Genomic DNA, 18,708 nt, shown 5'->3' on the forward strand with positions numbered 1-18,708 from the left:
TCATGTAACTGTATCTCCCCAAAGGAAATTTGCATGTCTACAAAATGATATGTTTGCTTATCAGTTTCCTGAATGATAGTCCATCTGCATGATGATTTGTGTTTTTTCGCAAGTCATTATTCAATCGAATTGCAATGTGTTGTGTACTATTAATTCTGTATTTTCTTTTATAGAAATGTCTCTGTAAGGACAGGGATGGGAGCCCAAATACTACAAAACATTTGTTTATAATTTATATACATTGGGTTATTTTTTGGACATAATATTAAGTGACATCAAACTGAAACACTTCAAAATATCGCTTGATTTTCGCACTCTAAGTATCTTGAACTGTTCTGACCAAAAAAAAGCTGACATACAAAAATAAAGTAGGAATCTGTACTTTGAATAAAGAGATATTTGTTTTTTCCTTGTTCTTCACACCAAGCTGAAAAGAGAGGGGTGGATTATTTTATCAATGGAGGGGATACATATTTTGTTGTCCTTTGTTTCTGAATCTTTTCGTCTTCTTGTGTGAAATTTGTCCGTGTGTACAAACACGACTAACAATGCGTTATACTGCCAACAAACAAACAAACTGGATTTTTTCCAATTTTTACTGGTAAGATAATTTCATGCCATGAAGTATCATTGTTGAGTCTAGACTACACCTGGTAGGCCTACCTGTTTAAGTAGTGTATATAGGCCTACATTATAAGAAAAAAAATTAACGGTTTGTGCTTTTAACAACAGAGAAATTATGTTCAAATAATAAATAACTCTTTATTAGAAAAAAACACTAACTCAAATTCTTTCAAAATGACATTGAAAGCACCTGTTGGTCCCTCTGAAAGTGCAATTTGATTGCAGATCTATCCAGTACACCCAAAAGCTTGTTACGGATACCTGACCTGCACCCGGGTACCTGCCCTGTATGGTATCCTGACATCATCAATATGGAACCACAGGAGAACCTGACTATTTTTCACGTGCGAAGTCCGTCGTCGGCTGCTAGGTTTTCTGTATTGTGTTAATTTTGATTTTTCAGGGTGAAGGACTAAAAATCTAGCCTTGGTATCCATCATTTTCAGATTCAGCACCCACAAATAAGTTAAATCGGGTGTGTTACCAACTTTTACTCAAAAATGCTGCTCGAAGTTGGTTTTTTTAAAATCTGGTCTAGACTACATGTAACTCCTAAAATAGGAAGAGTTTTGTGAAATTGGCGGCAGGACCATGCTGCACATAGAAGTCCTTACATTTATTCTTAAACTCATATACAGGAGTTGTCTCTCAAGGGCAGAACACCAATGATAATGGTTGCCCAAAACATTTGTACTATTTTATTCCTTCCAGGGCAGTCGTGATGTCAAGTCAAGGCTAACTGATATCAGCAAAATAACAAACCCAAAGAAGGTAAAGGAATTTTAAATCATACCTGAACGAGTTTCTCAAGGAAAAATTACTTTTCCTTAAACAGCTTCATATTGTTATTATGAAAGAAGTTCATCAGGCTGTTAAAATATCAACATATTAAAAAAATTTCTATGAAACACAGCCAATACTCATGTAATTTCCGTTTACGTTTTGACTAGTTTCACTATTCATCCTCAGAACGAGGCACCACCAGTAGGTGGGTGGCGCTGTTTCCTGCTACGGCCACTGGATGGTGGTTTGGCCGAGTGTGTCCTCCCCCGGTGTGGAACTCGGGGTATGAGGGGGTCCCATACGTGTGAAAGTTCGTACCCTCCCTCGTCTCTGTTGATCGTCGAGAGTTGATCGTCAGCTCCTTATCTAAAGAATTTCCTGAATCCACCGTCTAAATTTGTCGCCCTCTCTGTGTACAAAATTGCACTGTCCACCCAATTCATCACATGGTTGTTGTCTCTAGCGTGTTCTTTTATCTACAATTGGCCAAACCACCATCCAGTGGCCGTAGCAGAAAACAGCGCCGCCAACCGACTGGTGGTGACTCGTTCTGAGGATGACTAGTGAAACTAGTTGAAATGTATACGAAAGTTCATTTAATAAGTTCATATTGTTATTGTTTGTTAATTTGTTTGTTTAGATGTTCTTCCTATCAATGAAACATGGTAAACTACCACAAAGGGATATAAACACCAAGCTGGCAACAGCCAATCTCTCCCAAACAAACAATGGCTCAACGTATATGATTATGAATTGAACAAATCAAGAAATTGTGATTTTGTAACTAGACAACAACACTTGTTCTAGTCTTTGTGAAATCAATATCAATACAAAATGAATGAAGAAGTAAACAAACTCTTAACTTTCTAACCTCTTAAATTGTTACCCCTATTCAAATGAACAAATCTTTCTTTACATTGTTAGCTATCAGGCCATTGAAAATAATTTCATCCGATGTTGAGCTTTTATTCAAAGGAAAGACCACAAAAAATGCTCAGCAAGGAAAACATGTCCTTTAAGCTGCAAACATTTTATGTAAGAAAATCAGCCTCGTTTGTAAAAAACTTGTTATGATGAAGGGTCTTGAAGGCTGCTGTAACCACATAAAAACTTGACTATGGGTGATTGGCGAAAACTTGTTATGATGAAGGGTCTTGAAGGCTGCTGTAACCACATGAAAAACTTGACTATGGGTGATTGGCGAAAACTTGTTATGATGAAGGGTCTTGAAGGCTGCTGTAACCACATGAAAACTTGACTATGGGTGATTAGGTGCTTCATTTAACAATCCATGGTTATATATTTGTGAGACAATTACATGCCCCTTCAGAACCAGCCATTCAGCAGGTTTTCAGAGGATGCAGTAACCGAGATGTGAAGTTGATAAATGAGGGGGTTTTGTATTACACATTCAATCATTCATTCATTTGTTTTGATTAAAAAAAAAAAAATGGCAGCACAAAGCTGAATGATTTGGCATTACAAGGTTAAAATATTGTCAAAAATTACACAGATAAAAGAGCTAAAATATCACAACCACAGTATACTGGGGTACATTAATACATTTCAACAAAGTTGAACAATAAATAAAAATATAAATTCTCTACAGCATGGTAAGAGACAATCCAAAATGCAGAGTAAAAAGCTACCAGAGGTCGGTCTGGACCACGATGTCTCTGTCTTACAAGGTGCTTTGGGCGAGGTCCACCTCTTCGCTCGGGACGAGGACGATGTGACAATACATCGTCATGACAGCCGTACAGGAATGGTAAGTTTAGAGGGATAAGTGCAATAACATGGCCACTCTTCCTTGGCGAAACGGCTGTTTTCAACTGTGCTAAAATGGCTAGACTCTGGTCAGTGATGCGCTGGTCAGGGCCTACATTTTTTTTTTTATGCAAGTGGCCAGACACTACTTCAAGCTGTGGGCTACAGTTTTTTTTTTTTCCAGAAGCTGTTGCCACCTACTCCTAGGGCTGGAACAGGGTTACCCCTTTCACAGTCCATACGGATGTAGGCTTGGGTATCATCAATTCGAGGCCTGGCCGGTAGAGCAGAAAGCACTACCTCAACAATGGATTCGAACCCACACTCTGCTGATCAAGCACCAGAGCTTGAATCCGGTGCTCTTATCCGCTCAGCCACGATATGCCGAAGTAGATACAAAAAATGACAAAACCCGATGTTTTTTTACACTGTTCCTGATCTCGCTTTTTGTATGCAATTCTAGACAATGTCAAGTAAGGTTGGAACGGCAAGAACATCTGCAGCACTGCCAGACAGTAAGGAGCCCAAGTACAAGGTAAATATAATACAAGTATAATATGAGACCTGCTCTATAGAAATGAGTCAGATGTTGACAACGACCTGAGTTATATGCATGGCTGGAAAGAATACACCAGCAGCAGTTATTTGGTACATGTCTAAGCTCTGGGGTGTATAACGTTGCTGAGCTACTCCCATATGAAATTAGCCAATATATCATTTTTTGATATAAACGAATTACAAGTAAATTGATATTTTAAACTACCATTTCGCGTTACATGTATAATATTAGCAAAAGGATACAAATTAGACAAGTTTGATCACAAAAGTGTTGTATTCATAGCTTTGTTGGCCAAAAATGAGTGTTCTGAAAGTTTACCATAGAACTTAAAAAGTAAAAATTATATTTTCCACATTGAACTGTCTATTACATTAGAATGCATTAAGCGACATCTGACTCATTTTCACAGAGTGCGTCACATTTGAGAATCAGATTGGTATAGTTGTTTCTTTCCAGTTGTGGATCCCCGTTTGAATCCCGCCTTCAGTTGGCTTATAGTAATAATATTAATATTAAGTTTTGGTCCTTAAGCGCTTAAAATTATTACTCCTGCAGCGGATTTCACGAAACGCTAGGATCAATCCTAACTCTAGTTAGGACGAGTAACCCGTCCTAACTTAGGATGAGTTCAATGCGTCCTACGTATTTGGATACGGAACTGAACCCGTCCTAAGTCCTAAGATTAATCCTAAGTTAGGAAGAGTTTGGTGAAATCGACGGCTGGTCACTGGATCTTAAATCATTCCTTAAACCATCTCAGCTCCCTGGTGGGGAGTACAGCCTTGTGCATCAAATGCGCTACTCGGCTAAATCAATCACAAGAACCATCTCTGCACTCACAGGTACCCATTTACTCCTGGGTGGAGAGAAGCAATTATAGTTAAGTGTCTTGCTCAGGGACACAAGTGTCACGACCGGGATTCGAAACCACACTCTGCTGAACAAAATCACCAGAGCTTGAATTCTGGGGCTCTTATCACTCGAGGACGAGTTTGCCCTAGTGTTCCTGGCAGTGGTTGTTGAATTTGCTGTAGCACCCTGTGAAAACCCTTTTAAAATCAAAAGAAAATCAAAACCTGCCTCGAAATGTTTCTGTTTTTTTTTTCTCATGACCTGGAGTACCGTATTGGTTGATTATAGCGCTGTGTAAGACCATGTAGGATTATACATAATGTTTTTCATCTTTATTCCCATGTTTTAACTTCTTTTTTTCACCAGTTGAGACAAATTTTATGATATTAGTATAAATAAAAAAACACTTATAAAAGTTCTGTGTCAGGCCAGTTTACCCAAAGTTGCACATCTGTTTATAATAAACCTTATTGAAATGTGGGTTCGAATCCCACCTGAGTAGATGCATGTGATTTTGTTTACAGAACTCTGGTAAGCACTGAGTATACAGTGCTAACAGACATCTGTGCTAATGGGTAAAAACCAAAATGAATATTCTTTATCCCCACCAAAATTAAACATCTATTGATGCTCTTTTGTTTTATTTCCTTTAGAGCTTGAAGCCAGATCCGATCTTGTCCCTGAGGAGAATTATTGGTTTTGGAGGATGTACAACGAGAGAGGTTTGTTTCTTACAATGTTGTTATTTATTTTTTATTTATTTACACATCCATTGAACAGTTATAGTTGAGCGAATTTGTGCACAATTTTATTGCATTATAACAAGTATCTGTAGCCGTTAGTTTAGGACCACCTACAAAACATGAAGGTCAAATGTAAAGATTATTGTGGCGAAAAAAGAAGAAGCTGTGTGAGCGATAACTTAATGAGGACTTGCCATATTCTCAAAACTTGTGAAGTGGATTGGTCTCGGGTTACAGAAGTCTATTATTTTTGTACCATCTAGATCAAATGTCAAGAAACGAACTGGCTTGCGGGGCTTCTGTATTAACCAAACCTAACTTAGTCTTAGATCTTGTCTTGAACCATGAACCATAAAATTAAAATCTCTTTTCAAAACTTATCTTATGTCATAGGTTTTCAAGGACTAATTTTGTTGTGACTGTTATTTCTTTTGTTTTGGTTTGAGTTTTAAGTACCATGAACACCTAGCAGGGTGGATGTATGCTCATTACAAGTCTTTATTATTAAAACTGTTCTTGTTTGTCAAGTTTTCACAATCATTGTTTTCCTAACAACAGGCTTTATGGACAGCTAACGGTACTCATATCGTCTACCCATGTCATGCTGTCATTGTCTCCATGGAGGTCAAGTCAGGTCACCAGCGATTCCTAATTGGTCATACGGACAAGGTAATCACCACATAGTATCACTTCATTTTCACACATACATAATACATGTAGTAGTTAGTGCAGCTGTAAGTGTAAGTCTCGCACAAGACTAATTTGTTGGTGTTCGCTGTTGACTTAAACTGCCATTTTGATATCAACTTTCTTACATACCTCGAACTGCAAAGGTTGTGGGTTCGAATCCAACTCGAGTAATATGCCTGTGATTTTTTGTTTTACAGAGCTCAGGAAAGTTCTGAATATGAAGTGCTATTACACATTGGTGTACGTGTATATGGGTAAACCAAAATTAATATTCTTTATCCCCCAATGCAAATTTCCATCTAACATATCTGTTTTTTCCTTGGTCAGGTTTCAAGTTTAAGCTTCAACCGGAACACAACACTCCTGGCCTCAGCTCAGACCGGCAAGCAGTCTGTGGTCAGAGTCTGGAAGTATCAGAAAGGAGAGTGTCTGGCCATGTTCAGGACACACGCCCAGTCTGTCTTCTGTCTCAGGTAGGTGACCAGGGGTGGGTTTTTACAAAGACGGAAATTAAGTCTAGTCTTATCCCAAGTTGGGACGAGTTAATTAGACTAGCCTTAAGTTTTTAATATCTCCTAGGACTAGTCCTAAGTTTCTAACACTTTGTTAATCCCATCACAGAATAAAGACATCTTTATTCCATAAATATTAGTAAGGCCATATCGGAATTACAGGCTTTGGCTTATTTTTCATTGCTGTCGCTTGAAACAAGTTACACGTATGAGATGTCACCTAATACCACAAGGTCAGGCACCTGAGGGCTCAATTTGAGGGCTACACTTAACTGATTTTTGATTTTTGCTGTTTTAAACTGCCACCTGGGGCACAATGCCCCCAACACCTTGGGCTGTAACAAGGTTAGCCTCCGCTCTGCTGGTCGAAAAGCAATGTAGATATACACAAACGTAGATGTTACTGCAAACCAAATACACAGTGTGTCTGCTTAGAGTTTTATCCTCCAATCAAATGACAATGATCTACTTAGATGTTTTACTAAGAAAAATCATTAATATTTAATAATTTGTGAGATGGAGAGAATATTTTTGTTTGTTGAAAAATGTAATATCCATTTTGCGAACTCAGCGTTACCTCAGTGAATTTAATTTGTATTATTCCTGCAGTTTCTCCATCAATGGATCTGTACTGTGTGGTGTTGGCAAAGACGGCCATGGCAAAAATGTAAGTACATGTACATAACTAACTTTGGTTGTGAGAGGTACTCCAGAGTCGATCCAAACCAAAGAGATCGGGAGCGAATCTAGGTCGATCCAAATATGTTTCAGCTTCAGACAGGTGAACTTAATGGAAAGTAGTTGGAGTTAAGAACAATACATAATCTTAAAGACACTGGACACTATAGGTAATTGTCAAAGACCAGTCGTCTCACTTGGTGTATCTCAACATATGCATAAAATAACAAACCTGAGCTCAATTAGTCGTCAAACTTGCAAGATAATAATGAAAGAAAAAAAACCACACATGTAACATAAAGTTGTGTGCTTCGACATGCTTGATTTTGAGACCTCAAAGGCTAATTGTGAGATTTTAAAGTAAAATTCATGGAAAATTACTTCTTTCTCGAAAACTACATTACTTCAGAGGGATCCGTTTCTCACAATATTTTGTACTAAAAGCTCTCCATTCCTTGTTACCACGGTTTTATGCTAATCTTAAAGACACTGGACACTATAGGTAATTGTCAAAGACCAGTCGTCTCACTTGGTGTATCTCAACATATGCATAAAATAACAAACCTGAGCTCAATTAGTCGTCAAACTTGCAAGATAATAATGAAAGAAAAAAAACCACACATGTAACATAAAGTTGTGTGCTTCGAGATGCTTGATTTTGAGACCTCAAAGGCTAATTGTGAGATTTTAAAGTAAAATTCATGGAAAATTACTTCTTTCTCGAAAACTACATTACTTCAGAGGGATCCGTTTCTCACAATATTTTGTACTAAAAGCTCTCCATTCCTTGTTACCACGGTTTTATGCTAATTATTATTATTTTGAGTAATTACCTATAGTGTCCACTGCCTTTAAACGATCACCACACTCGCCACATAATAATACATTGTTGCAGGTGTCGCATTTCACCAAATTGTTCCTAGCTTAGGATTAATCTTAGAACCCAGGAACAGTCCCAGCCTTGCACTGTAATCTTAAAGTTAGGACTAGTTACTCGCAAATTTCCACAACTCCAATATTTGTGATGCGTACAGGCACTGCTCATCATCAGAACTAGAATGGCTGCCCCGCGTCTGTGGAATGAGTATTCAAACTTATACATCCAGATTATTATTATTACGATGATTATTATCTCAGATGGTGGTAGCCTGGGATACATCCAGAGTTGGGAAGGGAGGAGACATCTCAGTCCTCGCTAAAGCCCACACAGACGTTGACATTGTCCAGATGAGAGTGGCGCCATTTGATGAAAACAAGTAAGTTACAACCACTGCCATTTAAAAAAAAAAACATTGTTTTGCAAGTTTGCCCCAAACAAGCCGTGGGTAAGGGAAGGCCACTCCAGGTAAAGGGCTAGTAGAAGAAAATGATTAAACATGAAAATAATTCAGAAGAGCTTGAGGCAAAAATGGATATTCCTATTAGAACAGTCCAGATTGTAGGATTGGGGGAAATATGCACTTACATTAGTGCCCTGGTCATAGGGCCAATAACATCCCTTTTTGCTAATAACACCCCTTTGTTTCTCAGCTCCCTAGGGAGTATACAGCCCTGAGCTGCCTGTAAGGCGCTTTTGGCTTTTCATACACAATATCAACCTCTACCCTCGCAGGTACCCATTTATACACCTGGGTGAAGAGAAGCAATTATAGTAAAGTATCTTGCTCAAGGACACAAGTGTCACGACCGGGATTCGAACTCACACTCCGGTGAATCAGCACCAGAACTTGAATTCGATGCTCTTAACCACTCTGCCATGACACTCTACAAGGGGGGGACTGATTGTTCTACATCTCAACAAATCAGATTTTTCAGATTATTTTGTTATGGACAACGAGCTAAAACCTCAATTTAACCATCTGCAGGAACCAAATTTCATAGAGCTGCTTCTAAAACACCAAAAATTAAGCAAAACAAAAAATATGCTTCATACCAGGCTAATGTTACAGATAATTGTGAATCTGTAATAACGGGTTTTGAATTTGTTTATAACCAATTATGAATTCAAAATGAAGACGAATTAATTACGGACATTAAAGACACTGGACACCATTGGTAATTGTCAAAGACCAGTCTTCTCACTTGGTGTATCTCAACATATGCAAAAAGTAACAAACCTGTGAAAATTTGAGCTCAATTGGTCGTCATAGTTGTGAGATAATAATGAAAGAAAAAACACCCTTGTCACACAAAGTTGTGTGCTTTCAGATGCTTGATTTCGAGACCTCAAAGTCTAATTTGTGAGGTCTTGAAAACAATATTAATAATAATAATAATAATAATAAGACTTGTAATGCGCACATATCCACCCTGCTGGGTGTTCAAGGCGTAGTAAAAACCAAAAACAAAACAAAAACAAAACACAACACAAAACACAACACAAAGAAAAACAGACACAGCAAAATTAGTCATTGACAACCTGTGACATAAGATAAGTTTTGAGAAGAGACTTAAATTTTGCAGTACAAAGACAAGATCGAAGATTAAGTGGTAGAGAGTTCCAGATGTGTGGCGCGGCTGAAGAAAAAGACCTGTCACCCCATGAGTGTCGAGACTTGGGTTCAATGAGGAGAAGCATAGAACTTGATCGAAGATTCCTTGATGGAGTGTAAACTTGAAGCAGTTCAGAAATATAGTGGGGAGCCTTGCCATTAAGAGCTTTGTGGACAATGAGCATCAGCTTGAAGATGATTCGTTGAGAGATAGGGAGCCAGTGTAGTTGTTTCAGAATGGGGGTGATAGAACAGGATTTTCTAGACAGTGTCACAATGCGGGCAGCAGTATTTTGGAGCCGTTGAAGTCTGGAAATCTGGTTGTTAGGAAGACTGTAGAGAAGAGCATTGCCGTTGTCAAGACGAGAAGTAACAAATACGTGAATGACCTTTTCAGTGGCACTTTTGTCCAAGTACTTGCGAATCTTACCTATATTCCTGATGTGATATGATGATAAACGAACAATGTTGTTGATGTGTGGCTGAAGTGTCATTGATGAATCAAAAATAACCCCTAAGTTCGAGCTTTCAGCGAGGGAGCTATCCGAGCATCACCGATGGAGATGTATGGCACTGAAACCTTAGTTAACTGTTGACGTGACCCAAATAGAAGGAACTCTGTCTTATCATCATTTAACTTCAGGAAGTTTTGTTGTGTCCAACGTCGAATCTCTTGGATGCATTTCTCAAGTCTTGCAATAGATGCATTGGCGTTTTCTTGAGAAGATTTAAACGTGATGTATAGCTGAGTGTCATCTGCGTACACATGGTAATTCAGATTAAATTTCAGGATGATGTCACGAATCGGTAAAGTGTATAGCGTAAACCACTGCGGGCCGAGTACCGACCCCTGTGGCACAGAGTAGTTCAAAACAACAGGGTCGGATATCGCGGTGCCAATACATAAATGCTGAGTTCTATTGTAGAGATACAATTTTCACCATGCTAAGGCTGTGTCCTCTATGCCAAGGTGATTCTGGAGCCGAGAGAGAAGGATGTTGTGATCGACAGTGTCAAAAGCAGCACTCAAGTCTAGCAGGACTAGTGCTGTAAGGTTACCATTGTCCATTGCAGAGAGAATATCGTTGCTCACACGGACTAGTGCAGCCTCGGTCCCATGGAAAGGCTTGTATGCTGACTGGAACACGTCGGACAGGTTGAAAGTATGAATGTGATCAGAAATACGTGATGAAACTACTCGTTCGATGACTTTTCCAAGATATTTTAAGTTTGCATCCGGTCTGTAGTTTTTGAATATCTCCTTGTCCAGGTTTGGTTTCTTGATGAGCGGCCTGATGTAGGAAACTTTGAGGCTATCGGGGAAACAATCGTTTACAAGCTTAGTGATGTAGGGTACAAAAATATCGATGTTTTGCTTTATCATGGATGTTGACACTGGATCCAGCTCACAGGATTTTGAAGGAGATTTCATAATAACCCTTTGAATCTCAGCAACAGTGGCAGGCTCAAACACAGATAGTCTACACTCTGGTTGAAGTTGTGGCAATGTCTGCGGCACGTTGTAAGGGAATGATGAAAATGATGAGCGGATGTCTGAAATCTTGGTGACAAAGAATTTCTGGAACTCATTTGCTAAGTCCTGGTCATTGTAAGTGGATGGAGGGACAGGGGTTTTGGGTTTGAGCAACAACTTACCAATTATCTTGAAAAGCTTCTTTTGATCTCCTGAGGATTCTTGTACTTGAGATGAATAATGGATGATCTTTGCCTGGTTGATCAAATTCCTAACTACTTTACATTGGTTGCGATATTCTTGTCGTTGAATTGCCAATTTGCCATTTTCCGCCACTTCCGCTCCAGTTGACGACAGATCTTTCTCGCTGTACGAATATCATCGTTGAACCAGGAGACTTCAGTTCGGACCTTGACTGATCTCGTTTTCCAAGGTGCGTATTTATCCAAGATGTCACTGACTATACTCTTGTGACCGGCTTAAATAAATGATCCTGCGGGACACAATCTTCGCTGTTCCAGACTTTTATTTACATCTGAATTGAAGACGGAGAAAATAATGTGATGTTAAGTCTCCGACGTCAAAGGAAAGAGTCTAATTAAATAAACATACTTTAAATAGAACATTTAGAATAAAACTTACAGTCACAAATACTATTTACAATTACTTAGGAAATCCTTAAAAGACGCGAGAGTGTTGCTGTTTTCCAGCCTAGAAATTATGTATTTTAGAATAAACAAATCAATGAAATAATCCGTGAACTTGGATAAAGACTATCTATAATAAACGATTTGCCAAAGATTGGAAATGGATGGCAAACAGAAAAGCATAAATAACGGCAAACTAAATAATATAATTAAAGTTCCCGCCAAAAGTTTAATGGCGTCCGCCATCTTGGAATTGTACCAAAATTAGAGGATAACTCCGCAAAATCAGCAATATTTACATCATTAAATCGGAAAACAAGTACGGCATTATTTTAGATCTCTAGTAATGCAGAACTAGAAACAAAATCTAAGAGAGGAGACTTGAGGAAATTCAAATCAAAAATAAATATATCTATAACGGGAGTTTCCTTTCCCGACTAAACACTAAGTAAATTAACTCTAGAAAACCGTTCTCTTGTCAAAAAGAAACATGTCATAAAATAGGCTAAACTCTACGAATAATTTATACAAGAGGAATTTATATGAAATCTAGGGGAGAATGGATGGAAAATAGAATGCTAATTACCTGAATTGAAGACGGAGAAAATAATGTGATGTTAAGTCTCCGACGTCAAAGGAAAGAGTGGCCCTCTGACGTCTTGCGGCCGATGAGGGCGCGCTAACCGGTGTATTTAAAAAGGTGAGTATGAATAAATGAAAAGTACCCGGATGTGAATTATTCTACTTGTCACACTCTCATATTGGCTGACATAGGAATCCAAGCAGTCGTGATCAACTTCTAGATTTGCTAAATGGGAGCCTATGTCACGGAACACTTCGGTAGGATTCACATGTTTCCATTGTCGGCTCTTTATAGTAACGGTTGGGACTTTGGGCTTGCACAGACTCACGTTACACATGACTGCATAATGGTCTGATAATCAAGGTAGAATAACAAAGTTTGAGACAATTGGTGGGGAGATTTCACGAGTTATGACAAGGTCTAGGCAATGACCGAGACGATGAGTCAGCTCCTTGATATGCTGGGTAAGACCAAAAGCCTGAAGTAGACGCTTAAACTGGTTTGCATTGGTGTTGTGGATGTCATCAACATGAATGTTAAAGTCGCCTGTGATGATGATTTCCGATGGATGAAGCAGATATTCCAAAATCAAATTCTCAAACTCCCTTAGAAAACTTGAGAAAGTCACATGTTGGCCATTTGAATCTCTTTCAGGTCTGTATACAATGACAAGGCGAACAGATTTAGAGTTTCCGGAAACTTCAGCATGAAGAGATTCAAAAGTTGTGTACTGGACGTCATTACTTTTCACAGAGACAGATAAAGTAGATCTGTACAGTATTGCAACTCGTCCACCAGTCTTGTGAGGTCTTGGGATGTGATGAAAGTAGTAGCCAGCAGGGGTACACTGACGACATGTTAATTTGTCGTCTGGTCTCAGCCATGTTTCTGAAACGGCAACAAGGTCCAGATCTTTTTGCAGAACAAAATCAGCAAAATCGTCATACTTGTTACAGATGGACTGTGTGTTTATAACACAAAGGCTGAGTTGAGATTTGGCTGGAGTCACTGGTACTGGAACAGATGGGAGTGTAACTTCGGGTACGGGGGGTTTATGAACAGTTCTACGGCGACCAGCTTTTTTACCACGATGTGTAGGTCGGTAAACAGTGCTGGGATTTACAAAAAGGCCAAGGTTCTGTAATGATAATATACAGGAAGGCAGCAGAGTTGTAGCATGTGTGGATGGGGAATAACGGAGACTGAGAAGCTTGTTTCGTGAGTAGGAATTTGCAGAGTTTGGACTAGCTTCTGCTGAGTTTGAGTTATTAACACCTTCAGGGCCGGGATTTACAGCAATGTCACCAAAAATCACAATTTCCAAATGAAAAGTGGCTGGGGAGTTGTCATAGTAAGAAACAGGGCATTTCAGATATCTTCGATGGTGGATGAGGCCTAGATGTGTCTTTGGCAGGATGCAAGCACCAGACACAATTGATGCTGATGGAACAAAGCTGACCACAGATGAGTTAGTACAGTACAATGGTCTAGCAAGCAGGGAGAGAATGAAAAGGATACTTACCTCCATTGTCCCCAGATGGGCGAACAATGTCCGTGGACTAGGTGGATGACTGCACAGGATGCAGCCACCTAAGTGTGTGTAAGCTTTATACACCAGAATTCTCAACTGAGACAGTGAACAATTCCAACAGAAAAACACTATTTTCACAATTCAGATGACTCCAGGATACACAGAAAAGGTCCTGTAGATTCCAGGTGTAGTAACAAATCCAGTTGTATAAAAATAAGAACACAAATTGAGCAATATACTAAGAAATTAGCAAACAAACACAGAGCTGATTTGAGTGGCTGCTGTCAGGCGCTCAGTCAAATCTGCAAAATCAGTCAAATATTGTGGAAAATTACTTTTTTCTTGAAAACTACATGTACATCACTTCAGAGGGAGCCGTTTCTCCAGTGTTTTATACTAGGTTTTATGCTAATAATTATTTTGAGTAATTACCATTAGTGTCCACCTTCTTTAAGCAAAAAAAAATAGAGAAGCAAAAACAAAAAATATATGTTTGTTATTTCATGCATATGTTGAGATACACTAAGTAAGAAGACTGGTCTTTGACAATTACCAATAGTGTCAAGTGTCTTTAAACTGCAATTCTTGACCTTATAGCAAAGATCTATGAGCAGCAACTGATACATTTATTGTAGCATTTTTATATGTTTTACACAGGAAATTCTTCATTTCTGATTAACTTCTAGCCTTTGCTGTAATATTTTTATCATTTCTAGAATGGTGTCTTGTGGTAGAGACAACGTGCGCGTCTGGAGAGTTAGAAATAACACCCTGCGCTCAGCTCCAGTCAACATTGGGGACTTCCATGTGGCGGAGTTCACTGATATCTGCTTTGAAGCTACTCAGCCTGGATTAGAACCAGCTGATAAGTTTGTGTAAGTTACATGGATGAGATAGTTCAGACTTTCTTTCTTTTAAGGCTTCCTACTATATTTCTGAACTGCTTCAAGTTTACACTCCATCAAGGAATCTTCGATCGAGTTCCATGCTTCTACTCATTGAACCCAAGTCTTGACACTCGTGGGGTGACAGGTCTTTTTCTTCAGCTGCGCCACGCATCTGGAACTTTCTACCACTTATTCTTAGATCTTGTCTTTGTACAACCAAATTCAAATCTCTTTTTAAAACTTATCTTACATGTATGTCACATGTTTTCAAGGACTAATTTTGTTGTGTCTGCTCTTCTTTGTTTTGTCTTGTTTTTGTTTTTTGGTTTGTACTGCGCCTTGAACACCCAGCAGGGTGAATATGTGCGCATTACAAGTATTATTATTATTATTACTAGTTATTATTAAAAAATCACAGGCATATTACTCGGGTGAGATTGGAACCCACGACCTTTGCAATTACAGAGCAGTGTCATACCAGCTAGACCACCAAGATTGCCTGGTGGCTAGAGGCAGTTTGAATCCTACATCGGTGTATATGGGTAAAAACCAAAATGAATATTCTTTATCCCTGATGCAAATTTAACATATCATTTCAATGTACCTCCAAAGATCTGGATCCCAATTTCAGACTTTTTTTGTCAGTGCTGACTCTCATCCCTAAACCATCGGTTTGATAGACTTGGGGACAAGTCGTTAATGTCGTGATAGCTTAATACACTCGGTAGCTAGGTCTCCGCCATTGAAGACTGCTCTAGCAAGACCACTGTTCTCAGGCTGCTGACTCCCAGACCGCTCTCCAATAAATGAGACTATACATGTAGTTGCGAGAGCACAGTAGTCTCGTGGGGGGGGGGGGGGGGGCAGCAGTCTCGCCAGAACACTGACAAGTTCTTTTTCTATGCTCCAGGTGTGGCTGCCTGACAGTTCACAGATATTGTACGGCGCACTACAAATGTCCATTATACTTGTTATTAATAACATTGATAGCTCAGTTGGTAGAGCCAGTACAGTGAGTTCGCTTTTCTGAGAGTCCTTGGCTCCACATCCAGAATATATGAAATAATATAATAAAATGAAACATATGGTAACATCTTCTCTAGATATTTGACAAAATATGCACACGCCTTCTGTTTTCCGATGTTCCAGTTTTAAAATGTGTGTGTATGTTTGCAAACATCCGCATTGTTCGCCAGAGTTTGACTCAACCCTGTTATGATTAATCGCTGTTCTTTTTTGTTTTTGTCTTCATTTCAGTTATGCATGTACGAGGTCTGGCCACATCTTTGAGATCGACTACAATCGTGTGTCTGTCGTCCGCATCAGACGGCTCTTGCCAACAGGCAAAGAGGTCAAGGAGAAGGAATCCATGCAGTCAGGTGCGTCAGCAGACCATAAATTGCTTCTCTTCATCCAGGAAGAAAACTAAGGAAATAAGGAGTTCTTAAATGGTTGTTAATAACTGGGACGGTCAAGGACCGAGCCTTCTGTTCTTTAGACTGGCCACAACCCTAAAGTCACTACTCTATTATTTCCATTAATAATTACCCTTTTTCATAACTGCCATGTCATGGCCAAGCAGTTAAAAGCACTGATTTCAAGCATTGGTGTTTTTGATCAGCTGAGAGTGTGTTCTCCAAAGGTTTTGTTTTCATTCACAATATCAACCTCTACCCTCGCAGGTACCCATTTATACTCATGGGTGAAGAGAAGCAATTACAGTAGAGTGTCTTGCTCAAGTATCACGACCCGGATTCGAACCCACACTCCGATGAACCTGAATTCAATGCACTTAACCACTCGGACATGACGCCCTATAATTGTTTAACGAAATGATTGATCATTATTTCTACCATTGTCAATGTTCAGGTTCAGGTATAGCCATCAATGCAATGTGTGTCAATGAATCCTTCTGTGTGACGGGATCAGACGATGGATTCCTACGTCTTTGGCCGTTGGATTTTAAAAATGTTTTCCTTGAGGCAGGTAAGTCTTAAAGGCAGTGGACACCAGTACTGGTGGACACTATTGGTAATTACTCAAAATAATTATTAGCATAAAACCTTACTTGATAACGAGAAATGGGGAGAGGTTAGTAGTATAAAACATTGTGAGAAACAGCTCCTCTGAAGTGACGTATTTTTCAAGAAAGAAGTAATTTTCCACGAATTTGATTTCGAGACATCAGAATTAGATTTTGAGGTCTTGAAATCAAGCATCTGAAAGCACTATCTTTGTGTGACAAGGGTGTTTTTTCTTTCATAGTTATCTCGCAACTTCGACCACAAATTGAGCTCAAATTTTCACAGGTTATTTTTTTTTTTTATGGATAACATGTATGTTGAGATACACCAAGTGAGAAGAGTGGTCTTTGACACATACTAATAGTGTCCAGTGTCTTTAAGAAATCAGTCTGATCATTACTGCTTATTCGCTGGACTCACTTCTGTTTGTAGCTCCTAGCCCTGAGTGTGTGTCTCTTTACTGTGGAAGGATGTAGCCTTTTGTCAAGACCTTTTTGGCTTGATAATGGGAGTGGCGAAGCCACAAGGGCATTTTCCAACTTGTTTTGCGGTTTTGTTGATGAATTATTCATAGAGTATGAAATGTGCATTAATGTGCTGACCCGCTGGTTCAGACTTTTGCTACCTTTTTGGTACCCTTTTTGGGTAGCAAAAATTGAGATTTAAAGAAACCGCAAAACAAGTTGCAAAATGCCCTCGTGGCTTCGCCACTTGCGTGTCTGGTCTCCCGTTCCAGTCGCTTGGGACCGTGGCTCTACGAAGCTGTCCAAGCCACAAATTCCTTGACAAAAGGCAAGGTAGGATACATCTTCAAAGCCAGTCTTCTTCAAGACAATGTAACGGAATAGTTTGGTTGGGCCCAATCTTAAAAATTGCAATTATTTTTTATATGCCTGGAGTGCCAACTTTGTTTCCATGCATTATTTTTGAATTTGTGCAGGATAACTCGGGATAAAACTTTCTTTGAACACAGCTAATTTTTGTCATTCAACCATAATTCTCATCACTTGTGAGATACAGTGCACTAGATGTTACTGCAGTGATTGTTCACAAAACTCTTCACAATACATAAACCTTTTTTTTTTTTCTTTACTTACAGAGCATGAGGGTCCAGTGACTGCCGTCGGCATCACGGCAGACGGTCTCCGCATCCTTGCAGGGACGACCACCGGCAACCTAGGCATGTTGGACATATCCACAAGGAACTACACCACCCTGATGCGGTCTCACACAAGTAACGTCCTGTCAGTGTCCCTGGACCCGACAAGACGACAACTGGCCAATGTCTCCCTCGATCACACCATCAGGATATGGCATATGGATACCTTACAGCAGGTCAGGCCCTCTCAGGGTTTTATTAATTTCATTTTATTTATATAATAATAATAATTTGGGGGGCTAATCATCCTTACTCGCAGCTAGAGCTGAATGGGGAAGGACATGGCTACACTGTGTTCCAGAAGCAGGCATGCAAGGGCGCCTTTGGCTGCCAGCCACATCACGGAGCACAGCCAAGATCAAAAGTGTTTGATTTTTCCAGAGGGAGGAAAACCGGATGGTCTGGAAAACCCTTGTGGCACAGCAGAGAACTCAACTCACATATATGGCCCTGACCGTGAATCCAACCGGGTCACCTTGGTGAGAGGCGAGTGCTTTACGCACAAGCCAACCATGCCACCCAAATTTATTCACATTTTGAAGCCAGGGACTACCACAAAAGTGAACTTGATCACTGTACTAAACCAAGAACCCAATAGAGAGAAGACAAGGAAGGAAGTTTTGGTTTTAGATGTTGGAGGAAAACCTCCAAAAATTATTCCTGGGAAAACCCACGCAGTCAGATAGCTACTGAAAACCCAATC

At 39.5% G+C, this 18,708-nt stretch overlaps 1 protein-coding gene across 1 annotated transcript in view; it reads left to right on the plus strand.

Moving 5' to 3' along the window:
- The window catches only part of LOC117292493 (WD repeat-containing protein 90-like), a gene marked incomplete at its 3' end in the record, with an annotated part of 47,328 nt that overhangs the window by 6,743 nt on the left and 21,877 nt on the right, over positions 1–18,708 (plus strand). The window contains 12 exon segments of the mRNA XM_033774554.1: positions 1,336–1,395; positions 3,017–3,175; positions 3,638–3,709; positions 5,239–5,307; positions 5,887–5,997; positions 6,346–6,491; positions 7,140–7,197; positions 8,346–8,464; positions 14,652–14,810; positions 16,080–16,201; positions 16,692–16,808; positions 17,946–18,181. Coding sequence (XP_033630445.1) covers positions 1,336–1,395; positions 3,017–3,175; positions 3,638–3,709; positions 5,239–5,307; positions 5,887–5,997; positions 6,346–6,491; positions 7,140–7,197; positions 8,346–8,464; positions 14,652–14,810; positions 16,080–16,201; positions 16,692–16,808; positions 17,946–18,181 — 1,428 coding nt within the window.

The sequence above is a fragment of the Asterias rubens genome, chromosome 7 (genome assembly GCF_902459465.1).
Source record: "Asterias rubens chromosome 7, eAstRub1.3, whole genome shotgun sequence".
NCBI lineage: Eukaryota > Metazoa > Echinodermata > Asteroidea > Forcipulatida > Asteriidae > Asterias > Asterias rubens.